Below are 25,942 nucleotides of genomic sequence, written 5' to 3'. Positions count from 1 at the left end.
ATTGTTGTTGAAGGAAGAATGTCTCATTAATATGAGGTGACTACGTGTGTCAGAACGAATGTATAATTTATTCTTTTAGTAGCTATTATTTAAGCTTCATCTTCATGTGAACATGAAATAAATGCCATTTTTTGAAGTTGAGTTGCCTGTCATTTTATCTCATCTTTCATTACATTTCAGTCGAATCATTGCATTCATAATTATCTGGTAGGAGTTTTAAAGCACTCTGGTAGCCTCTTTAGGGAGAACGGGATGTGTCTGAACAGGTTTAGGGTGTGGTACGTGTCTCCCAGGATAACAGCCATCTCACCTACCTGCTTCCTTCTGCCTTCTGACGCGCTGCCTCTCACTTCTCGACTTTTATACTCCTCTCCTCACCCTTCCCCCGTCTTGTCCGATTGTGATTGGCTGTTCTGTTGAAACATCCCATCTCATTGATGCCAAACTGGTTTAACTGGTTAGCTGGTTTGTGGACGCTGCAGCATTGTTTGGTTTAGCAACTCTCTCTGAATACTCTTCTCTTCCTAAGGGAAGAATAGATCACCCATTTGTGCTGTACATGCTCTGAAGTGTTACATCTCTGACTCCTGTTTTTGTGATGTTCATCTCTTTCACAGAGTGCCATGCGTGTTACCATCGCAGCTGCTTCCGGACAGTCAAAGACTGCCCTCGATGTCAGCGGCTGGCAGAGCGGAGAGAGAGGATGGCGCGCAAAAACATGGAGGAACAAGAAGACGAGGGAGGTGGGCCCTAGTGCTGGTAACAGAGGAAACTCTGAGACAAAAGAAGAGCACAACGCGACCATGATTGTAGTGACTGACCACCTCTCTTTCCGTTCCAGTCCTCTCAGACCTGGGTGACAATACTGCAAATGCTTTGATCTCAAGAGATTGCCAGATGTACAGGTTTTACTGCATCAGTGCATCAGTTTTGTTAGTATGACTGTTGATTTGCAGATGCATTTAGTGTAAGCTAAGCCCCTCTCACACATGCACTTTACTTTGGGAATAGTGGTAGTTTTTAGTCTAAGCGTAATTTACGAATAGGAGACTTGAGTCGATTTTTCCATCACAATTTTGTGACTTTAACAGAGAAATTGCTCAGGCTTTGCAATTTTCTAATTGGGATTTCTTGGAAAAAAACACATGACTTTAAAAATAATCCCAACATTCCAAATAATTAACTCCCACAATATATATTTTAATCACATTTCCTTGCACATAATAATTAATAATACAGTGGAAACAGCTTCTAGTGATCACAGTTACAGTGATCCATCGCTTCATATGGATCAAAAAGCTTGGGACAGAATCATTTCTATACAAATGCTGTTTAAATCAGTCGCTTATAGTAATCAAGTAGTCCGTTTACAGTGTTCATTTGGGGTATTTTCATAGATGACAACATGTGGAAAAACATTTTAAAACTACGGTAGACTAACGTTAATTGAATTTTTTTTTTTTTTTTTTTTTTTTTTATAAAAACTCTACTTCCTTGATACTTTGCTTCGCAGACCGACTGTTTTTCCGGCTAGAAAAGGCAGAAGAAGCCAGTAAATAGCAAAGCACTCCGTTTCATTACTTTGTATTCATGTAATAAATATACAAATATCAATTAGATGGTAATCTGCATGAGAAATGATGCACAATAACAAAAAAACAGTTATAATAATCATCCGCTTATAGCGATCACTGTAAGTGGTTTCCACTGTATAGGATTTGAAAAGTTCTGATGTTGGTGACCCCTGGTGGCGGTATCAAAAAAGACATTGTGGCAGTTGTGTGAAAAAGTTGTATGACAAATGTGTAAATGACAAAATCCTCTGCCTTACAGGAATATATTATAGGTTGGCCATGTTGCAGTTCCGTGTGTGAAAAGGGCCTGAGATTCACTAAACGTTTTGGCACTTTCTTCCTCTGGTAAAACTAATATATTTGGGATTTAAGTAGATCAGAAAAACAAGTATTTGCTCAGATTATAGCACCCAGGATTGATATTTACTCCTTCCTTCAAATGCAGCTTCTGGCAACTGCTTAAACTCTGGTAATTTTATTGGCTACTGGCTTAGCTGAAGTTTGTTTTTGTGACCTAAAAATGGCAAGATCTATTTAAAAAAATAAATAATCAAATAGCAAGTAAAAAGTTTAGATCTCTTTTAAGTTTTGACTGATTTTCCAGTGCAGATACTGTATTTGAGCATCCTGCCCTTTATGTTGACGTTTTTATTTTGATTTGAAAACATTGAAGATATTTAACAAATCCTTTTCTTTCCCCCGCTCCTTACTGTCCTGTTTTAAGCTCTTTTAGCTGCGCTTATGTGCCTCTGGGACCAATGAACTTAGACTGGTAGAGCTAGTAGAGTTACATTGGAGAGTTGACTTTATAGAAGGACTGGACTTCAGAGTTTCAGAGTCAGATATTTTTAATGAAACTGCAAATGCTCCATTTTAGTGCTGCTTTGTGTGCGTGTGTGTGCGTGCGGTTAATAGAAAAAAGCTGTGTGAATAAGAGTGCTTGTGTGTGTGTATGTGCACACATGTCTACCTGCTGTACATGCACAAATGGTTTGCACCAGCCTAATCAGCACTTGTTTTCTAACGTCGTAGGTTTTGAAATAATGGAGAGAGTCGAGTTAATTGCACTGATCCTGTCTGTTGTTGGGACGTCACTTTTTGGGGATTTTTTTTTGATGTTCGTTGTAAGAACATGTCACTGTTTCTTTCATCGAGCTCCTGTCACCTGGGTTGCATTACGTTGTGAAGGGTTTCAGTCCACAATAAGAGAGCCACGGTAGTCATACTCTTACATGCAACAAAATCATTATTAAAAATGCATTAATCACCTCTTGGACTGAAATTGTTCACATTTAAGTGTGTTTTCTCCTCCAACAGATGTTTAGTCTAGTACAGTGGTTCCCAATCTTATTGGCCCTTAAAAGAAACACAGGGAAACAGATAGCCTGGCTCTGTGAAAAAAATCTGATTGTTTTATTTGAAGGATTTGTAGAGTCCCCAAAAAGTAAAAAATATCCAGTATTTCACAGGAATGAAGTAGAAATTTAAGAAAAGTTAGAAAAAAAATTGAAAATTGTACATAACAAATGCTTTTCTTTCTTTCTTACTTGCACTTTTAATAATCTGGTGACCCCTCAGATATATCTTGGGACTCTTAAGTTTGGAACCACTGGCCTAGTATACATTTTAGAGACGGCTTGCCTGGACTTTTTTTTTTTTAAATTGGTTTAACTGCTTCTAGGGCTTAATCATTGTCCAGTTAGTGGCTCTGCAGTGAGTTAGATCAACCACTAGAGTATGTCGGGGAAGATGTTATATATGAATTTCATGCCATAGTTAATGCTAGGAAGACAGTTGTGGGAAAACAGATATGCAACCCACTGATTTAATCAAACCCTTTACCCTGGAGGGATTTCAGCCCCTAGTACAATTTTATGTGTACAGACTTCTGAATGGATTAACCTCCAGAGTACATACCGTCCTCAACAGGCTTTGCTTTATGTGTACGATCCTCACGAGGTGAACACACTCCCATGAGACATTACTTAAAAGCAATAAATGTGATATTCTCGTCCCAAAGGCCCCGCAGACAAGTATTAAGAGATAAACTGCACCCGTGTTTCCAGTTTTAACCCGGCTGCTTTTAAAGGAAACGCTGAACTCTTCAGCTCACGGCTCCTGAACGAAGTGACCGCTCGACTCCTCAACTCAGCAGATGGTTTGTCCTTGGACTGCCTTTAACATGGAGGCGTGTGGAGGTTTAAAGTGCACTACAGATTAAAGTGTCTATTATTAAAACTGTTAATTATTGTTATTGTAATTATTATTTGTGTTCATTTGTCTTTTGTTCTGGAAGTATGTTGACAATAAAAGACTGGCCAGACTGTTGATGAGGGTTATTATGTTTGTTTGTGCTGAGGGAAAAGTTTGGGTCAAAAAGAAAAAGCTAATTAGTGCTAAACCGAAGAAGAGCAGCGATTTACAATTATTTTTATTCCGAGCCTAATGTACTGACTGTAACAGTCCTTAGAGCAATAATAACAACAATCAATAATCAGTTTTAATATAGGCCTTTACCAAACGGTTGAGATGTCGCTTCATGGTTAAAGAAAAAGACGAACCATGTAGTGTCTTAATGCTACTAACTGGTTAATATACCAACATATGTCAATTTCTTACCATGAAATTCATGGTATTACCAGTTCTAGTATTATTTCCATGTATTTATTCTAGATATTTACAATATTTACAGTAGGCTACTTTGAAAACATCTCAGAAATGGTGAAAATCATATTCATTGGTTTTTATGAAATATATAATTGAATAACATTAAATATATGATATTAACCTTTCTGTGGGTCAAATTTGACCTGTTTTCAAATGTTTTTATATAAAAAATATGTGTTTCTTTCATGTAATTGCCCCAAAATTACATGGATGGTTCCATACTAGCTCTTTGAAAAACATAAAACTTTTGTTGAATTGTGGGTGAATTATTCAAATTTATAGCATCTGTGGTCAACCGGTGTCATTATGTGCTGCCATAAAAAAAATAAATTGAAATGCTTTCAAAAAAGTGACCTGGCTAAATTTTGACATTAACAGTCCGTGATAATTCATCAACATATATTCCTCTGATAATGATTGTCAAAACAATTCATAATTTCTGCTTTTTTTTTACTAAAACAAATAGGTGTAATTTCACAGAAATTAGGTTTATTGACCATTAATTCCTAACAGAAGTGTAAAAAGTGTAGTAATGAGTTTGAAGTTGGCTAAAAAGGTATAATGCTGATAATTTATACTATATGCTTCATAAGCAGTCAATCCAAACAATAAAAGTTGAATTGTCGACAGGAAGACAAGAGGAGAGTTGAAAGATGTTAACGGTGATTTTTCATAACTTGTTTTTATTTCATAAAGATTATAAATTTATTATGTTAGCATCACTACTTTTACTAGTAAAGGACAATTCAACCATTTGGTAGAGCATGTTTTTAGACAGTAAAAATCATGCTTATTACATTATTACAGCATATATATATAATGGAATAACATTAAATGTATCATATTAACAACAATGAATGATCAGATGTGTTTTATTTCGTAGCAAATAGTACATTTTAATTAAATTATAAGCTTTACTACCTTTTCCATAAAAGAACTGAGCAGCATGTTTTTGAAAATGATTTCCCCCTCATTAGACTTTTTATGTTTGTATCAAGTTACATAATGATGTTCAGTAAGATCTCTGAAACTATGATTTGTCAAAAGAATATGCCTATGTTTGAAAATGACACCAAACAGAATCCGCATGTCTGGAGTGACTATTTGTTTCTAACTACCTGTAAGCTATTTAAAGACACAGCAACATCTAGTGTTGAGTTACATTCAACACATTTATCAATAAGCTATAGTGACTAAAAATGTGCTCTACCACACAGTCACTAAGTTTATGCCACTACACACTCAAATAAATAACATCTACATACTTTTAAATACGTGCACAAACACACTTTTGCAAACACAACGCAGACATTCAAGTGGAAATACAGTCACAGATACAAACACACATCACTGAAACTGCTATTAAGATAGAAGGGCTATATTAGAAGAATATAATCACTGTCACACATCTTCCTCTTCCCATGCACATCTACAGTTAATCTCTCTATTTCAGTATTGTATATGTTGTTAACCTGTATCCAATCCTACCTTCCTATCTGTATGTCACTCCTGTATCCTGTATCTTTGTTGCAAATAATAATTAAAAAACAAACAGTCGAACAGAACATTACTAATGTAAAACAAGGAAAAGCAGCAGATTCTCACATTTGACAACTCGGAACCACAAGATGTTTGAAAAATTAGTAAAGAATGAATATTGTGTATTATAATATAGTGCATGTTGGAAACCTCTGCTCTAAACTTCAACAGCGGATGTACTTTTTACACAGACTCAGGTTCTATGGAGTGGAGCAGAAGATCATGTTACTTTTCTACCGGGCTGTCTTGGAAAGTATCGTAAGATATGGCATCACGGCCGGGTACGGTAACCTGACTGTGCAGTTGAGGTCACAGATTTCTCGCCTGGTGCAGACTGCCATGAAGATTATGGGGGTCAAAAACCACCCTACCCTCCAGATGCTTTATGAGCAGTCTGTCATCAGACAGGGACAGAAAATTGTGTCAGACCCAACTCACATCTTACATCAGGAGTACCAGCTTTTACCTTCCGGCAGGAGATATAGAGTCCCATGATGCAGATTGAACTGTTACAAACATTCATTCCTGCCGATGTCTATTAAACTCCTCAACAACTCGTAACATGAAGCTATCATAATGACTGTGCAATATGTTGCATATGTGTAATATTGGACTATTGTCTGTGCAATATGGGCAAGACGGTAGACGGTGCAATGCACTACCGGTGCAATACCTGCCATGGTGTGTGTGATAGTATGTACCATTATGTACGTGGACTGTGTATGTGTTGAAACATCTGTTTCTGTGAAACTGTTTCCCTGTCTGATGTGGAATTGTTTATTATTGTTGTTGATGCTGTTTTAATTTAGTGTTTGTAACTGCAGTTGGACGGAAGTCCAGGAAAAATGTCCCCACGGGGACAATAAAAGTATATCTTATCTTATCTTATCTTAATATTGTAAACATTTTGACACCTGCTTTTTTACTACTCTTATTGTTATACCTTCAAGAACATTACATTGCATACCTGTCCTGTAACATTTGATCCTCACAAATACTATAAATAAATACTAATGTATAGATTCATGCAGTTGGATCTAGATTCTAAACACACCTAGAGGACAGCACAGGACTTGTTGTTCCACACCTCCGGTAACCACTCACCCATCTTATTTTCCACACCTCCACCTGTGGGAGCTACAACATGTTCTGTTCTCTAGCGCCGCGAAGACTTTGCCGTCGAACCATGTGCTTATTTTTAGTTTTTAAATCTCCGTAATCAGTAGTGAAATCTCATTTAATTGTTCTTTTTTTCTCTCAGGATGCTGACTGGCTTTTTAAAAAGATATTTAAATGTTTACAGCTGACATGACTCTATTCTCCACTTAATACACGGCTGTGTTGAATACTCGATTCTGATTGGTCAAACGCTGCATTCTACGGTTCGTTATTTCTTTATAGCAGACCATTGCCATCTATAACAGACCGTTGCTATGGACACAGTTCTGATGTCGGACTCTGGCGGACCGTTTTTTTGTGTCAAATTATTGATTTCTTAAGTGAGTAGCCGTGTAATAAGCTGGATAATGTACAGCTAGCGGGTCATTGTTGTGAAATAAATCCCTTCGCTTTGCGTCAGGGTCCACGCCGCATTAACCTGTCAGGGTTTATTTCACAACAATGACCGGCTCGCTGTACATTATACTATACTTTATAGCATGTAAGTTGCTGATATGTGTGAACATTTTCTCAATCAGGCTTTTAACCTTTTAGTTAAATCATGCGGCATTCGAGTTGCTCCAGATCCAGATACATATGATGGTGATGAAGCTGACAACAATCAAGGCAATGTACAAGCCAAACAGCAGACGGTCGATGACTATCCCGATCATTTGCCATTCCTGCAAGGTTTTGCCCCCCTGGAAATGTTCGTCCATCTGGAGGCGGATGGCTATGAGATCTCTGCTCAGTTTCCTCAGTTCATCCAGGGCCGGCTCCGGAGGGGTCGGAGGGAGTTTCTCTGGAGGTGTATCACCAGAGACATGTTGAAGATGAATCGCTGAGATGTTGGTGATGCTCAAATTCTTTGCTGGTTCTGTCAAAAACAAAAAACAGCTTGTTTGAATTCTAATATATGTAAAATAGCTAAATACTAATATAAAACTTGCTGAAAATGGCAAATCTAAATTGCATTAGGTTATCCAATGGTCATGGAAAATAGTTATTTCTCATCAGCTGGTAGGTGTCCATTATAATTATCATCAGGACACCTCAGACATAGTTCAGAATAAAAGATTAAATGGTTGGTAACCGTGGCAGCAATACTTTCAATACATTCCCAATTAAGGGATACTTCTACAGTTACCAGGGGTTACCTGGAAGGATTGTGATATACCTGTAGCAGATGGGTTGAGGAAGACAGTTTTTCGGTTGCTCTTTGTCTTTCGAGGGAGACAAACAACAACAGCTAGATATCGTAGCACGAGGACACTGAGCCAGTTGGGCACCGCACTGTGCTGGCTGGAGCTGTACTGGATATTAGTGATAAACACTGTCTCCAACAGGCTGGCCACCATCAGAGCGAGACTGATGAAGAGGAAAACGTCTGCAGGAAACAAAAACAACAATAACAGGGAGGATTCAGTACACTTTTCTTAAAGTCGGCTGTACTGTATGTTTTTCATGCATGCTAGTAACCTTTTAAAACGTCTTCAGTCCTATCCTGGTTATGATCTTATTTAGCAAATGCTTTATTTGTTTTTAGTTTTTTTTATTTGTTATTAGTTTATTTGACAGGGACAATACATAGGCATTGTTACACTTAATTAAAGTGCAACCGATGCAAGGTATATAGGACTTCTAGCCATAGCTAATTTGCAGACCTTGTCCCTGGTTAGGCGTTTAAGAAAAAGAAAATACATTTAAAAAAAACACAGAATAGCACATCTTACCTAAAATACAATAATACAACATGGTACATTACAATCAATTTACATATGTAGGCTACTGTATGTTCCCAATCAATAATCAGTGATCACAGGTTAAAACTTGAGAATCCTCTTATTCATCTTCTTGTAAATACTGTAAGAAATATACCATAACCAGGACCTGTTGCAAAAAAATAGACCTTGTCTTAAATATAACTTTAAGTCAGATCTACTGTTAAATCTGACACTTCAATTTATCGGTTGCATAAAGCTTCCCAGTGAGTGACTGCAGCATGGGACCATAGACATACTGTATACTGTATGTCTATGCATGGGACTGCAGTGACAGATGCATGCAATGCATTGTGGGATAAATAAGACACTTCATAGAGGTCGTGGGCATGCTCGTGGGTCGTGTCTAGAACGTCTAGAAGGTAACCCCCAAGTTGCGAAAACGTACCAAAACTCTCGCGAGACTTGCTGCACGACGACCTATCCCATTCGAGGTCAAACCATGGGTCAAATGAATGGATGTATTAAAAGAACGATGCAACAGCAATACCACGGATGGATAAACAGTGTAAATAGTTAGCTAAGCAACACCTCAGGCTTAGCCAGGGGGGGAGGTGGTTAACTGTTCTACCTCAAAGTGTCAGTCTTAATATTTATGCAACACATAGGCTTAATTAGACTAGTCTAACCTGATGATCTAAGACCAGTCTAAAGCCAAGAAGACTAGTCTTAAACTAAGTGTATACAACCGGCCCCAGGATACTAATTAGTATTAGTTTTAATCTATTATGTACATTTACATTTTCAGCACAGGGTACATATCAGTGTCAGTGTTCTAGGGAAATAAGAAACATGTTAATAGGACATTCTCAGCCTCAGTAATTGTCTTACTTCCATTGGGGATAAATCATCTCAATGCTTTACATTTTGTAACTACAGTTCCCATTAACTGGGGGCTTTGAGGGATGTAAACAGGAAGTATAAGCAGTGAGTTACCTGTGGGCTACAACAAAAAATGAATTAGCTATAAGCAGTTGTGATGTACCCATGGATGTACAGTAAACTATCACAGAATTGTTTTGATACTGAAGAAAACTTAAAAATGTGATTTTTTTTTAAAGATCACATCACAGAAGGGATATAATGATATCCACGCTGAGTGAAGCCTAAGTCACACAGAATCTAAAAAATATATCATATCTCTGTGTTCAACCTTCTCTGGAATAAAATAAGTAACACCCTCACAGGTGTCACTCACTGATGAGAGGTGTCGTCTCCCCAGTGATAGGCAGCACGTCGTTCATGGTGAGCAGGAAGACGGTGTAGCCCAGGATGAGGGTCATCTTGAAGGAGGAACGGTCCACACTCTGGGGGGGCAGCAGGAAGCTGAAGAGGTCCACTGTGACGAGGAAGCAGCTGGGGAGCAGGAGGTTCACCACGTAGAGGAGTGGCCTACGTCTCAGAATGATCTTGGGAAGAGAGAGGTACAATGCCTCGACATTTTAGCCACACTTTGAACAGTTCATTTCCTTCTGAATTTGTATGCAAAATGATTCACTTAAAGTTTCTTGTCACCTTGGAAGTGTGTTATCCTATAAATGCTGAGTAATGTGTACGGCATTTTCACATTTTTAGTGTCGTACATGAAACCTGCCTTGGCGGAGGTCTGCGCTCTCCAAGTGCACTTCTAGTTTATTGCATGATACTCTCTAGCATCACTAATAAGTGACAAAATAAAGTACTCAAAACAGTGTGCATACTTAAAAGCACTTTTTTATTTATGCTGTTTATAGACACCATTCTCTCAACAGTGCACAGAGATAATGTTTCTCACAGCTGGAAAAACTTAAAACTAATTGTGGATGATGATTGAAACTGCTCTAGGAAATCCACTCCAGGAAAAAATTATTATGATTAATTTTTTGGAAAAAACATTTTGCTTTCTCTTTGTTAAATCGAATTGGCAGTGTCATTTTTCAGTTGCAGTTTGATTGATGTCTCACAGCAAAAACAGTATAATATGATTAGTTATACTGTAGGAATGTGGTGATGGGAGGGAGAATGAGTCGAAAAATATTTGCTGTGTTTTATATAACTGTTATTCACTGCACAATTTGATGTGATTTGCAAACTGAAAAACAATAAATATAATACTTACATAGTATTTGATCTCCGAGTAGCTCTCCTCCTCTAACTCCAGGGTAGAAGGAACTACACTGATACTCGTGAGCTCCCACTCCCCGTTGGTGTCCAACACATTTTGGGACTCTTCCAGGATCTCTTCAGATGTGGTGCCTGCAATCATCCTTATATCTGTAGCTTGAATAACATTTAATTACACAGTTTTATTTTGAGTTATTAGATGCCACAAGTGAAGTTTTGTGTTGATATCCATCCAAACACGTAGGAATATTTTAACACTTTAAAGGACTTTTCACATTTCAATTTGTCAAATGATCTGAATGTGTGACAACAGAAATACTTGTGTAACCTTGTGTCACGCACACATTTCTTGCCAACACTTAAAGTACACGCCAAGTTAAAAAAAAAGAAAAGACTTAATCTCCATTCAACACTTCAACCCCTCCGGACCTATTTAAACACAACACTGCTTACATCAGACATTTCGTAGTATGCAAAGCTGCGTTTTATCATGCAGTTCAAAACAGACTTTTTAAAGGTGCTCTGTATGATATCCAGAGCATTAATATAGCATCAAACAACTATTAGTTATGTAAAGATATAGAGAAATAATGTTCTACCTGAGCAGAGAATGAAGTCACTCTCCCTCTGTGTGTGTTGTACTCCGAACTTCTCCGTGTTTTAGTACCTTAAAGAACTGCATTTTATATTTAAGCAGGCTTACCAAAGTGTAGATATGATCCAAAGGTCAGAGAGCAGTTTTGGACATCAAAGGGGAAAGTATAGATTACTAATCGGCAGGAGCTGACCACTCTGATCGGCTTATTATCAAAAACATGACCTGTGTTGTATAAGTAGACATAGGGAGCTTTGGGAGACTCGTCCTCTTCCATGCTGGAATAGAAAACAAAAAACATTTTGATTTTAAAAGGAGAGAGAAAAACAAAGACAAATGAGTTCATCTCAGCTAGCTCTTTTCATTGTTTATTCAAATTTGTATTATATGATTAACTAAAGTGAGTTGGTCTTTAATACTTAAAAAAAGGTCATAATTTTAGCATGAAATGAGGAAAAAAGTATATTCTTTTAAGCTCCATTGTACCAAACAACTGTAATACTGTATACCTATATGGAGGTTTACCTCTCTCCTCTCAGGTTTACAGCATTTAAGTTTGCTTTCCAACTCCTGATATTTCAGGTTTTTACTCTAAAAAGCTCAGGGACTACTGTACATCCTTTTAACTTACAACTCTGCTATTTGGACGTCTGGGACCCAAAGCTGTTCTCGTGGGACAGAGACTCTTTTAGTTCCACATTCCTCCTCATCCCAGCTCAGGCCTTCGATATCCCACTCCTACATTAAACAGAGCAACACAAGTGTGATGTACAGCAAAGAAATGCCATTCATTTCAGCTGTGCCACTACTTAAATTAATAGAGAATAATATGACGTTTCATCCAAAACACCATCTGTCACCATTATTTTAGCGAAAAAAAAAAAATACAAAACATTTTAACATTTTAACATTTTGCATAAACATCTATTTAGTTACAAGTTAATGAACAATAACAAGTTAATTAACATTAATTGAAGTTTATTCCAGTCTAGTACTTTTAAACAAGTTGGCATGCACATATCATTTTGAGCAAATTATCCCCAGTGGTAATACCGACAAAGACACACCTCCTAACCTTAGATTTGCTTATTTTTGCCAACAAAAACCAATGCAATTATAACAATATGATAGATGATATAATCACATAAAAATCTGCACATAGTGGATTTAATTGCCCAGAGAACTTACCAGAGCTTGCCATATGAATGTTGTTATGGTCTGGGATTTTTCATCCTGTGGATGAAACGTATGTTTAAATGAATTAGAGCCAGTAATGCAAATTAGTGATGGATTTGGATCAATTATCAAAAAGTTGTGCATGCTCATGTGCAGGCATGAATAGGTGTCTCTGTAGACTCACCACTCCTATAATTGCCCCCACAGTGATACCGATGGTTATGTTAATTGGAATTGAAAAGCTTTTTACAGGTCGCAGTAGATTTTTAGGGAATAAATTCTTCTCAAGTGCACCGAACAAAGATTCAGGAGTTGGGTTGGTGCAGTTCAATGCTGCTGCAAAAACTGAGTGAGAAAGTAGAAAACAAAATTGTGAGATTGCTCATATAAACCCACATCGTCTATTTTTTTGAATGAATTACACTGAAAATACAAGTGTAGGGAGGTGGAGAGAGAGTCTGTAACCATAGCTGTACAAAAGCGTGATTTCAGAGGCACTGGATTATTTACACAATATTATCATATGTGTTTTATTAACATGATATCAATATTTATTTTTTATATATCACGGTTATCTTCAATACCTGTATATCTCGACACCCCTAATTCAAGGGCTTCATTCACTAAATTGCCTCTGAACACATTGGAAAACTGATATACCTTTAGTCACATTTATATGTCTGTCAGACACTAAAAAGGGTTTATAAGTTGTAACTAAAGGCTTTATTAATGGTTAATAAACACCAACAAGAGAGTTTTTTCCACAGCCTGACAACCCAAAAGTTGTTCTTATTAATGGTTTATAACTGGTCTATAAACTATTAGTAAATGACACATTAAGTATGAAATACCTTTGCTGCATCTCACTATCCCTCATTTCCTTTCATCTGTCTACTGTCAATAACAAAGACGTAAACAAATAGTTAAGAAAATACATTTATTTTAAATTTAAATTTAATTTATAAAGGTTGCTTTATTAGAGTATAGGTAGTACTTTTTGTAATACTTTTTGCCTGATAATCTTTCAATAACTAAAATAAACAGGTTAATTCCCTGATTTTTTGGGGGGAAATTAAAGAAATATTGAATAACTATTTCATAGAAACAAGGACTGAAATATTATTTATCAATGTGCCATGTTGCTGTCAAACTTGTATTACATAATTTAAGTAAACTGATGACATATATTAATCTGTTTGTTTTCTTGTGTTTCGTAACTATATATATATATATATATATACAGTATATAGTATTTTCTGATAACAAACCTGATGGTAAATTTAACATAAATTTGTATCATTATTATTTGAAAGAGGTTCCCACGGTACTGTACAGGACCAGAACTAATTGAAGTGCCCCTTTAACTACCAACTTGCAGCTGTTCAGCTTTTAACAGATCATCTTCTTTGCTTATTTTGTGGATAGTCAAAATGTCTTCCCGTCTTACCGTGAAGCAGCATGAAACAGATGAAGATGAGCACAGCGGGCTTTACATCTGCCATTTTCAGTCTCAGTTAAGCCTTTATCATGACAAGAGCCTCAGATGACAAAACAAAAAAGTCAGCAGTCTGCTCCACCAGATTGAGCAGACTGCTGGAGCAACAATGAATTTATCAATAAATGGATGAAATGTGTAACCTCTTACAGAGGCTAATATTGACTGTAGATTATGGTAGACTGCAGCATGACTTACTGTAAGCCTTAAGGGTGTTCCCATTAGCTTGGAGAGAGCCACTCATCCTATGACTGTGTTTGGATAATGAATGTTTGGTTGTACCACAGGTTTTTGAATCACCTTAATGTGGATTTGTATTAGATGTGTCAACAACCCATATTCGTGACATTATACACTTTTTGTATAATCATTGAATGGTTTAGCGTGTTAGCATGCACGCATTTGTTATTTAGCACTAAACTCAAAGTACAGCTCAGAGTTTTGCAGGTTTTTTATTACAGAAATACTTCTTCGTTGTTTTGTGGTGATAATTGTTACCCAGCATCACCAATCTCATGAGGTTATTGTTGCCTGTCAAAGAAAAAAAGGAAAAAAAGGGACTTGAGCACACTGATTGACTTGCAGCCTTTAATTGTAGGATAACAGAAATAACAGAGAAGGTATGTCATATTTTCACATATTAGAATAATATAGTACTGTCATATCAACATTATTTGGCATGGAGCATACAGGTTGAATAATAGAGGTCCGAGAATTGAACCCTGGGGGACTCCACTCTATTCATGATCACCAGATAATCCTACCACTCTAGAAGAGGTACTGTAGGATTGTGTGATAGGAGTGGTAGAAGATAATCCTACTTTAGAAATATACCTAGACAGACGTATCAAAGACTTTACTACCAGTAGCAGGGCCAGAACTAATGTTTTACCTGAGCCAATATTCAAATGTGATATTTTATATCTTTATCAGTACGGTCTGGATGCTGTGTTGTGGTTGGATGCCAGATTGGACTTTGTCTGACAGGCCAAAGAGGTCATTCAAGAGGTCTCAAGAGGCTTTCACATCAGGGTCCCGGATCCGAGTATACTTGACCTCAAAGTCCAGTTTGTTTGATTAGTGTGATCGCGTTTGCCGATCCGTACTCGAGTCCACTTGAAAAGGTGGTCTGGAATACGGTTCATGTGTGCTCGGGTATGGTTCGCATCAGGTGTGAAAGCCAACTGTACCAAAACACGGAAGTGGACTGCTATTTAATGCGAGTAACTTTAGCAGTCAGTGAGTAGTTTTGAAAGGGCATGCTTTTTTCAACGACGTGGTCTTCTCCGAAATCTGAATATGTGTGTAGCATGCACCAATCTCATCCTCCGAACTGCACAGCCATGGGTGATAAAGCAGGAAGGCAGGCGAGAGGTTCCTTAAAATATAAACAATAGTAGACATTGGGGTTGAGCGATGTTTGTTATTTTATTTAGCTAATTTATTGGTCTGCCTCCAAAGAACGGGAGCCGTGCAGCAGGTAGAGAGAGAGAGAGGCAGCGGGGGAAAAAGAGTGTAGAGCCGTTATATTTTCACATCTTACTCTGTGAAATAAGAGTTTATTTCGACCAAACCAGAGTTGGTGATTGTTGGAAAGACAACCGATGTTTTGTTTTGTTTCTGTCAAGTTTGAATGAAGTGTTTTACGATGCACTAGAACAGCTGATCTCAACATAAACAAATACACATGGATGATGTCGCAAGTGTACTCCGATACGGAACAACATTACTAATGTGAAAGCTGAGCGGCGTGGGAGTGGAGAGGGGGGGCAATCGTACAGGCATGGTACGAATCAATCGTACCTAATGTGAAAACGCCCTTGATAATTTTCCCAATAAAATGATTATTTAATAAAGTTCAGGATGCACCTCTTTAGAAGGGGCTAAATAACTGCAGGTCGTTCAACTGCAGGACACAGAACTAGCCGTACTGCAAAATGAAATACAGAAAACCAACATTACAGAAACAATAACTGCTAAATGTTGGCCGATGCTTTGCTTTGCCTTCTAGTTATACAGAATGCTTTTTAATTTGTTACTTAGACAGCCTATGAATTGATCCAGACACACCACATGCATATGATGACCAGTGCGTAACATGTAATGAGCAGCAGATAGGTGCGGAAGAGCAGGAAGTCGAGGACATATCCTACGTGGCACCATTGTTCCTGCAGCTCGCTCTCCTTCTGCAGTGAAGTGAGGTGGGTATGAAGGTCTCCCAGATATTGACAGATCTGTTGCAGTTCAGGCACAGCAGCTGCACCTGGATAGCAATAGGAGGGATCACAGAATAATAAAAAAGTTGGACGGCCTCCGTACGTGAGTGTGTTTGTTTATGTTTGTGCCGGTGGGCGAGCACTGCTGGCGTCGCTTGACTGCCGCTTCTCCCTCTGTATCCATCTGTATGAAAAGTATCCGAACAAATTGCTCCCTAGCCCACAACTTCCACTCCTCATACACAATGCATACATCAAAACGTAGGTATCTCTTGTGCTGGTCGCAGTCATGTAGCTATGGAATCAGTCGGACTTACACATTTGGCGATACATGCCTGAAAGTGAAAGCAACTCCCGGCTACCTTCCCATAGGGGCCCATATTAAATTTCACACAATTTTAGGGATCAGAGAAAAAAGTTACTACTTTTCGAAACTACCGCCGAGGTCACATTTTTTACACTACACACACAAATTTCACACCATATGTTCATCAGAGAGTCCAAACTCGTCTCATAAACAATCTTGGCGATATTAGTCACGATTTTTGCCTGAGGAGCACTTTTATGAAATGTACGTCTCTGGTTAACTCCTATTATAAACTGTCTCACTGAGGGTGCTTAGCAGTGGCCAATCACCAAGGCAACGTTTGATTGCTGATAGACAGACAGCTGATTCACATTAGTCAATCAGAGCAGGCTGACTAACACACACACACACACACACACACACTCTATTTACTGTATCACAGCCTTTTCAGTGAGCCAGCATGCCCTAACCAGGGCTTCAATGGATCAGGGCCATAATTAATGTTATTAATTACACCTGTGATTAAAAGGTCCCAACTCTTATTGTATGATAACAGGAAAATAGGTATACACCTAGTTTTCAAAATAAAAGCCCTCAGCTCTTACTATATGATAACATGAAACTAAACACTCCTCGGCCCCCCAATCACCATGGCAACCAGTGACAGACACGCACGCACGCAGTGCGGAATTATCGGGAATGGTGTGCTATGACTTTTCTAAGAGATTGGTGTAGCGGTTCCAGAAAATATTTGAATTTTTTGCTCCATAGGAATGAATGGCAAATTGACATGAAGAGAGCTCAAAAACATTCCTCTTTAGGGCCATACAGAGTCGCCATACTTTAACGTAGGAAAATGATTCAAAGTTTAAACGGGTCACGAGACCTGGGACTTTATTGGGCCTATCATCCCCCTTCTTATAACCTCACTATGGCCCCCCCCAACACCAGGCACACTGGTCAAAATTTCTTAAGAAATTTTCTAGTGAAGTCTTACTATTCGTCTTCCTACAGTTTTTGCCGTGCTACTCGTCCCGCAGCGTTGCCAACACCTGTAAAAAAAGTACATCAAAACGTGCGAGACAACTATTACTAATACTACTACTGTTGCTGCTGCTGCTGCTACTACTACTACTACTACTACTACTACTACTGCTACTGCTTCTGTTCCTACTGATTTTACTACTACTACTACAGCTAATGCTCCTTCTGCTACTACTGCTACTACTGCTACTACTACTACTACTACTACTATTGCTACTACTACTGCTGCCTTTGCTACTAATACTACTACTACTACTAATACTACCGCTACTACTATTACTACTACTGTTACTGCTACTACTACTACCAGTGATGTTACTGCTACCACTACTGCTACTATTACTACTGCTCCTGCTGCTGTTCCTACTGCCTCAACTACTACTACTACTACTACTACTACTACTACTACTACTACTCTTACTACTACTACTAAGGCTCCTGCTCCTTCTGCTACTACTACTACTACTACTACTACTACTACTATTACTACAACTACTACTGATACTTTCCACCCAAATACCACTTTCTGTGTAACAACTTATAGATTTTAAAGGTACATTCAGTGAAAATATTATTTCTGTCCAAGCTCTAATAGTTTTAAAGGTTTGTTTCACCCAAATACTACTCTCTCTCTCTCTCTCTCTCTCTCTCTCTCTCTCTCTCTCTCTCTCTCTTTGTGTTTAGCAATGCAGTTCATCTGTCTGATATACATACAAAGCATTTCTTCTTTCCGCCTATTCAGGAAAATTCAAGTTTACCACTTTTGACAGTATTACAGTTCAGCTTCCAACTCTGCCAGTTGTACATTTCATCTTCTAGGGTTTTCAGCAGTGCAGTGCAATGCATTTGAGCTTTAACATTTTTAGGCAAGTCATTTCACATTTCTGCATTTTCAGCAATGCTTTGCAATACATTTCAGCTGTCAGCATTCCCATGCATTTTCAGCAGGAAATGCATTTTTCTAGTTATAGATATAGTTCCTTTTCTGACATAGATTCATATTTCTTTTTGTTGTTGTTGTTGTAACGGGTCTAAGTCTAAAGTTTTTTTTCTCAGACGAGCAAAAAAAGCGATACTGGAAGTTCAAAGGTTAGATGCGTCATAGAAGTGGTTTGTGGGAATTATATCATGGCTATGAACCAATCAGATTGCTTGATTTGAGCTTCCCGTTTTATAATTGTCATTTACTGAGTTTGATTACCTCCGCTGCTGGTTGGGTGCTGCGCAGGTGTTTGGCTGGCTGGTTGGATGATCCATAACCCTGAACCGCCATTTGAACTTTCAGGTTTATCCTTCTGTGGTATAGAGGAGGGCTGGACGTCCTTTGGCCATCGGTAACAGATGACGGTGGCGATGTATTTGAGGACAACCACCCTCACCCAGTTTGGAACCTCTTGATATTTCATGGAGTTGTGGTGAAGGACATTGGTAATGATGACTGTTTCCAGTAGGCTGATGACCATGAGGGCCAGACACACTGAGAAATAGATACCTAGATAGATTGAGAGATCAAAGGATACACATTAAAGACATATGTAAATCTTCAATCCTCAGTAGCAGAAGACAGCCAAAATATATCTGCAGTTATCCCTCTAAACTAAATCAAAAGGACCCCTTGATTGCATGATTTCTAAACCTGATGATCGATGTACTAATACAACACAATTCTGACAGTGCTCAGGTTATGTCTCCGTCATCGTCTCTGACCTATGATGGGTGTGCCGTTCGCTGTGCTGGGCAGCAGGTCGTTCATGATGAGCAGGAAGACAGTGTAGCCCAGAATGAGGGTCATCTTGAAGGAGGCGCGGTCAACGCTATGGGGGGGCAGGTAGAAGGACAGGATGTCGATGAGCATGAGGAAGGAGCTGGGGATCAGCAGGTTAACCACGTAGAGCACTGGCCGCCGCTTTATTACCACCTAGTGAACAAGAGTCAGTTTGAAGAGTCTCACCACCTTTACTGTGTAGGCTATCAATAACCTTTATATAATAAAAAAAAACATTTTAACATAGGGGTCTATGGGGATTGACTCGCTTTTAGAGCCAGCCTTAAGTGGCCAATTGATGAACTGCAGTTTTTGGTGCTTCCGAGTTGGCTTCATTTCTCAGCACCAGAGGTTGCCACTTGGTCCCTAACTGTGTCTGTGTTCTCTTTGGGGCTGAACAGGTAACAGACAGTTCATTTTTAGACCTTTTTTGCTGGAAACACCTGCCTGCTGTGGCAAGAATGTTATGATAGTGGTGAGAGTGAACCACAACAGTAGTTGCGGGCCAGACAGCCAGACGTTTTCTTTACGGCTGTTATATTTATACACGTACGAGTAATAAACTCAGTGTAACTGGTTTCCCTCACCCAGAAAGTGATGATGTCCCACTCGTCGATTCCAAACTGGAGGATGGAGGTCTCTCCCACTATATCCACCAACTCCCACTCTCCACTGGCTTCCAGATAACGCTTTGAGTTTCCAGACATCTCCTGAAAGGTCAGAGCTGGACCAACCCTCACATCCCTTACTGTGAAAAAGGAAAACACAGTAGCACAACCTAAGCTAACCTGGATGTATCTATTTCATTCCCTGCAAAAGATCCCAAAAGTGCAACTTCTGCATTTTCTGACCCATTATTGAGCCAGCTTGACGTTCTATTTGTTTAGCCAATACATGGATGACTAGTGTAAATGTTATGAAGCCTTTTCTTACTAGTGTGCATGTAGGAGCCAAATGTAAATGTGCAATTCTGCACGTCAAATGGAAAACTGAAGATCTCCAGGTTGCAGGATGAGACAAGCCGAAGCATCCTGTCCCAGCGGATGTGACCTGTATGGTTGACGTAGACGTAAGGGCATGCTTGGGAAACATCATCATCCACACTGGGAGGGTTGGAGGAGTCAGGATGAAGTAAAAGAAATAAACAGAAACAGGTTAAAGTCTCAGGCATTTAAATTTGTCCCACAGGGAAACAAAAATAAAATCACTTTCACAATTCATAAAATTGTTCTGCTCTCTCAGCTTAGCATGCTGTTTTGTATTCATCAAAAAGAAAAAAAAGAAAACCTTTTACAGCACTTACAACTCATACACGATGATGTCTGGAGCCCAGAGCTTCTTCGCAGGGAGAGAAATCCTAGTGATGCCGTCACACTCATCAGGGTCCCAAACCAAGAACTCATGGTGCCAGTACTGCAGTGAATTATTCAGAAATAATGCAATGTTAAACTTCCAACATAAAATTTAAATGTCTGCTTGCCTGTCATTTTATAATTTCTATATGTGGTACATCAGATTTCATTAAATTTTTTGATAGTGTGTTGCACTTACCTGTCTCAGCCATAAGAAAGTAGTGAGTATTTGGGTTTTCTCATTCTGAAATACGGTAGACAACAGATAAACATCACGTGAAGCTACCTCTTAAACCATGAAAGAGTAACAATATACATGATAATAATATACATTTGAATATGAATTGCTGCAATGAATGTTTCCACATTACACACAACATCTGCATTTAAGTTCCCTTACATTTCCTCTGTCTACTATAGTGGAGGTTTCTCAGAACGTGTTTAATCTGGATTTAGGTGCCTTTAGTATTTTCTTAGATTGCTAACTGACTCACCACCCCAAGGACAGCATACAGGGTGAAGGAGATGTTGGATATGGTGGGATTGCTGAGGTTCACTACTGGCCTGAAGGGTTTTAGGTCAAACACTGCCTGCATGGACTCATGGGTTGGACCACTGTGGCCTTCTCCACAGGACAGTTTACTACAACATAGAGACACTGACGAGAGAGAGAGGAAGTTTATACAAATACTTAATTGATGCTTTAATTACACATTAACTCCACTTTTAAATGATTTTGAGAAACGAAGAGCTCTTTTCTAAGCTATACTAAGCCATGTAAAACAAACTTATGTGCTTTGCATTTACAGATTTGCTCACACATGGTTCAAATGCATCAAAACTATGGCAGAATATTTGTTAACTGCAAAGTTACTGAACACAATATTATTGCAGACACAAATATCACAAACAAAAATGAAAATCTGAATTATTTGGACATGGAGAAAATGAGTTTTTAATAATCATTGTATCGTATCAGTATCCAAACATTACTTTGAGTAATGATATTATATAGCATAGGACAAATGGGGTCACAATGACATCCTTAAATTACTTGATGTTCTTCAAAGATAATGTAGCGTAACGACTCAAATTTGTGGAAAGATTCCATTATTTTGAATTCAACACTTCACATGATTTATCAAAAATGTGAGATATAGTGGATAGATAAATTATAATTGTATGTTTCTCTCCATTTATACATTCTCATATGCATGCGATTCAAATTTGCCTGGGCAAAACAGACCATATGGCATCAATGTCATTGCACTGTAAGGATAATTTAAACTTTAAACAGACAGGATAAACTATACAACAATGATTACTAAAATAATAACAGTACTGCTTATTATTCGCATGAGGAGAAAGATACATTTTTCAGTTTCAGAGCTAAACATGCGTCATTCTGGAAAACAAAATGCGTACATAACTGCAAACAATCAAGTAGTGAATAAAAGTAGGTTGTCATTACCTGACATTAAGAGTAAACCTGAGATGATGCTGACACTCTGCGGAGATGGACTCATGCTGGATGTTTCTGATGGACTAAATATCCTCCAACCAACGATCTAATCAGGTGTAAAGCAAAGAGAGCTCCTACTGGCAGTGGAAATGCACACACACTTATTTTTGCCCACTACGCAGGACATTGAATTTACAAACATTAATTCTCTTGAGACTTAACCCTAACCTTAACCACAACCACTGCATGCCTAACCCCAGCCCATAACATGAGCCTAATCTTAAACAAAAACTAAAAACCAAGGTAAATCACTCAAATTTGGTGGTTTACCTTGTAGGAACCTGCTTTTTTGTACCCAAATGTTAAATTAGTCCCCATAATGTGACAATGTGACCAGTTTTATCACAACAACACAAGTAATACAAGTATTCACACACACATACACTCACATGCAGACTATTACCTCGACAAACAAACACAAAACAGGACTTTCATGTGGTTGTATATGCATTTAGTTGCCCCATTAACTGTTAAATTGTGGATATATTTTCTTTCAATTCAAACCTCATGTAAAAACAATAGGTTTTATAGATATTTCTATCCTTTTTTCGGACATTTAATCCTCATGAATAGATATAAAGGAATAGAAATGCGAAACACAAAATAGCCGTATGTGCAGATGGATCATAAACACACACAGGACACCATAGGACTTGTTGTTCTACACCTCCGGTAAGCACTCAACCATTTTATTTTTCAACACCTCCACCAATGGGAGTTACAATCTGCTCTGTTCTGCAGTGCTTATTTTGGTTTAGAAACCTGTGACTCAATGATCAGCGGCCAACATACAATACTGTCACAAAGTCTGCCTCAGTCCTGCTTTTCCCATTCTGCCCCTCTTCCCCTCCCATCAGCCACATTCTCCCTTCCCCAGCCCACTGCCTTGCCTTTCTCCATCCATCCACCAGATGTCCTCAGACTTTTCCACCTGTCCGAGACACCTGACTCTCTCCTTCACCTGCTCACCTGTTTCCAGTTTCCATCGTCAGCCCTTCAGTACTGTATAACTTGCCCATTACCACTCACCCCCTGTTAGATTGATAATGTTGCTTATGCCTTTGCTTTCTAACCACCTGAACCTGTACCCGATTGTGTTCCTGCTTTTTGACCTGTTGCCTGTTGTTGACCTGCTCACCTGTCATGCCCCTCTTGGATTTGTTTTGCTGTTTGAACCGCACTCCTGTTGACGACTGGTAAGCCTGTTCCTTGCCATTGCCTTCATCTGACCTTCTACGTTTGAGTCCTCCTCCCTCTGTATTTACTGTAGTAGTATTTACTGCTTGGTGTTAAGATAAGATAAGATAAGATAAGATATTCCTTTATTAGTCCCACAGCATCTTAAACATCCACTGGCCAGATACCATCAGCAACAATGATCTTTGGCAGAGAACAGGTCAAACACCTGTTGAAGAAGAGATCATGAGAAGGAGATGGGGATGGATTGGCCACACACTCTGGAAACCCGGTACCAGCATCACCAGGCAGGCCCTTAGATGGAACCCACAAGGCAAAAGAAGGAGAGGCCGGCCCAAGAACACCTGGCGCAGGGACCTCGACACGGACATCAAACAGAGCGGGCTGACATGGAAACAACTGGAGAGGAAAGCCCAGGACAAAAGACTCTGGCGGACTGTGGTCAACGGCCTATGCTCCACAAAAAGGAGCGATAGGCTTTGAATGAAAAAAAGTCCCACAGTGGGATCATTTGCAGTGTACAGCAGCAAAGGGGATAGTGCAGAAACAAGAAGCATCCGTGTTAAACTGGGCTATGCTATGCTATGCTGTCACAACTCGGCTCAAAGGAAGGACAAAATATGGAGACCACACATGACTGGAGCTAATTTTAATTACTTCATATACTGCTGATTAGCTTTTGAATTCTCCCCCTGGTATCAATAAAGTCTTATCTTAAACTATATTCTGTATTATTAATCTGATTTTGCAAAGTAACTAGTAACTAAAGTTATCAAATAAATGTAGTGAATTAAAATGTACAATATTTGTCTTTGAATTGTAGCGGAGTAAAAGTATTAAGTAGCGGAAAATGGAAAGAACTGTAATGGAAGTACAAGTACGTCCTCAAAACTCCAACAATCAATCGGTGGCACCATCTAGTGGATATAACGTGACAATATTTCAATGGAACAAACTCAAACATTTGTATTCATCATGAACTGATTAGTTGGCTTAAATATCATCATAAAAACGTAAAGTGCAGGAAAATCACAGTTTGCCTATCTGCTTTAACTTGTCTAGTGGCCTTGTTTTCTGATCAGTAAAAAAAACATTACTGTATGTTTTGACAATGAAATATACACATTGTAGACAATGATCTGGATGAGTTTTTTTCTAGTATACAGGTTATAACCCACAGCACACAGTAATGATTTCAGAAACATTTAAAAAAAAAAAAGAGGAAATCTTTAATGGCTGAGCCTTGTAACCATTGTTTAAACAGGTGACCAGTGTGCATTTAGTTCCTCCATTGGCGTATTTTAATACAAACCTCAAACAAATGAAGGAAGTTCTCAAACTCATATCTCAAATTGCAATATTGCAAACATGTGTTTACGCCTGCACCTTCGTGAACTTTACATTACGTTACATACCTGCCCCGTAACATTTGATCCTCACAAATACTGTACATAAATACAAATGGAAAAAAAACATATACACGTATAGCAAAGGACTTGTTGTTCCACACCTCGGGTAACCACTCATCCATTTTATTTGTCAACACCTCCACCTGTGGGAGCTACAACATGTTCTGTTCTCCAGCATCGTGTAGCCTACTATGCTGTCAAACCACGTGCTCACTTTGGTTTTATGCTGTTTTTAAAACTCTGTAATCACTATGAAATCTCAGTTAGTTGCTCTTTTCCCCTGAGGATGCTGACTGGCTTTTTAAAAAGACATTTAAATGTTTACAGCTAACAAAACTCTACGGTGCCATGCGCATATTCTCTAGTTCATGTTTTTTTGAGATTGACTGTTTATCCGTTTTTTAAATACGCAATAACATATTTACTACTTGGTGTAAAACAGGGCTATGCATAGCCAGAAAGATCCTAAGCTGTATTAGATTTAAAGGGACTGTTTGTAACTTCTTACACGTATAAATCACCCGGGTCGGTGTCCCATGCGCGCTCGCGTGTGGCTACGCTGTTCAGACAAGACTCCAACACAAACTACACGGAAGCACCAAAACCGCAAAGTTCTATCTAGTGAAGCCCGTCTTGCAAAACAGTGTTGGCCGCGGTCGTAGTACGCGGGGGAGACCGTAGCTTTGGTCTCCAGGGCCAGAGTCTCTGCTCCTCTGCTCCTCTGCCTGCCTGCCTTCACTCAGCTCGCTCCACCTCACGTGCATGCGCGCACACTACACACTGCAGAAGACGTCGTAGCTCTGAGAATATGTAGTAAATGTACAGTGGATGTTTGTGCAGAAATAACTGCTGCAGCTCCTCCAGACCAACAGAGGTTTCCCGTATCTTGTGAAGTGACGGGGCTCCGCAGCGAGAAACGTTATCGTCTCCGGCCGCGGTCGGGAGGCTGAAGCAGGAAAAGCCAACACTAGGATCAGCAGTGATTCATGGAGAGACCTTCGTCTGGTCAGCTAACATTACTGCCAAGCAGGTGAAATATAGA

At 38.8% G+C, this 25,942-nt stretch overlaps 3 protein-coding genes across 6 annotated transcripts in view; 1 reads left to right on the top strand and 2 right to left on the bottom strand.

Moving 5' to 3' along the window:
* Nucleotides 1-2,121, top strand: part of rubcn (rubicon autophagy regulator) — a 29,201-nt gene extending 27,080 nt beyond the window's left edge. For 3 of the 4 annotated variants that reach the window (XM_074636192.1, XM_074636190.1, XM_074636191.1), the window contains one exon: nucleotides 618-2,121. In XM_074636192.1, the coding sequence (XP_074492293.1) occupies nucleotides 618-754 (137 nt within the window). In that variant the 3' untranslated portion in view covers nucleotides 755-2,121. The remainder of the gene's footprint in view (nucleotides 1-617) is intronic. The other variant, XM_074636189.1, reaches the window with a different exon arrangement.
* A 5,377-nt stretch (nucleotides 2,122-7,498) lies between these two features.
* Nucleotides 7,499-14,095, bottom strand: LOC141768432 (5-hydroxytryptamine receptor 3A-like). Its single transcript, XM_074636724.1, has 9 exons — nucleotides 14,041-14,095; nucleotides 12,778-12,938; nucleotides 12,606-12,650; nucleotides 12,049-12,155; nucleotides 11,526-11,695; nucleotides 10,818-10,978; nucleotides 9,918-10,128; nucleotides 8,116-8,325; nucleotides 7,499-7,815 (listed from the first exon to the last, which is right to left on the bottom strand). Exons 1-9 carry the CDS (start codon nucleotides 14,093-14,095, stop codon nucleotides 7,499-7,501), a joined length of 1,437 nt encoding a protein of 478 aa, XP_074492825.1.
* Nucleotides 14,096-15,946: 1,851 nt separating this feature from the next.
* On the bottom strand, nucleotides 15,947-23,280 carry LOC141768430 (5-hydroxytryptamine receptor 3A). The gene is made up of 9 exons (XM_074636723.1): nucleotides 23,264-23,280; nucleotides 21,267-21,414; nucleotides 20,972-21,016; nucleotides 20,724-20,833; nucleotides 20,354-20,523; nucleotides 20,008-20,168; nucleotides 19,363-19,573; nucleotides 18,857-19,147; nucleotides 15,947-16,351 (listed from the first exon to the last, which is right to left on the bottom strand). The coding sequence occupies exons 1-9, from the start codon at nucleotides 23,278-23,280 to the stop codon at nucleotides 16,137-16,139; spliced, it is 1,368 nt and encodes a 455-aa protein (XP_074492824.1). The 3' UTR covers nucleotides 15,947-16,136.
* Nucleotides 23,281-25,942: the final 2,662 nt, after the last annotated feature.

This window comes from Sebastes fasciatus, chromosome 5 (assembly GCF_043250625.1).
Source record: "Sebastes fasciatus isolate fSebFas1 chromosome 5, fSebFas1.pri, whole genome shotgun sequence".
NCBI lineage: Eukaryota > Metazoa > Chordata > Actinopteri > Perciformes > Sebastidae > Sebastes > Sebastes fasciatus.
Note: the sequence above shows the minus strand (reverse complement) of the source record. Positions and strands in the feature narration are given on the sequence as shown.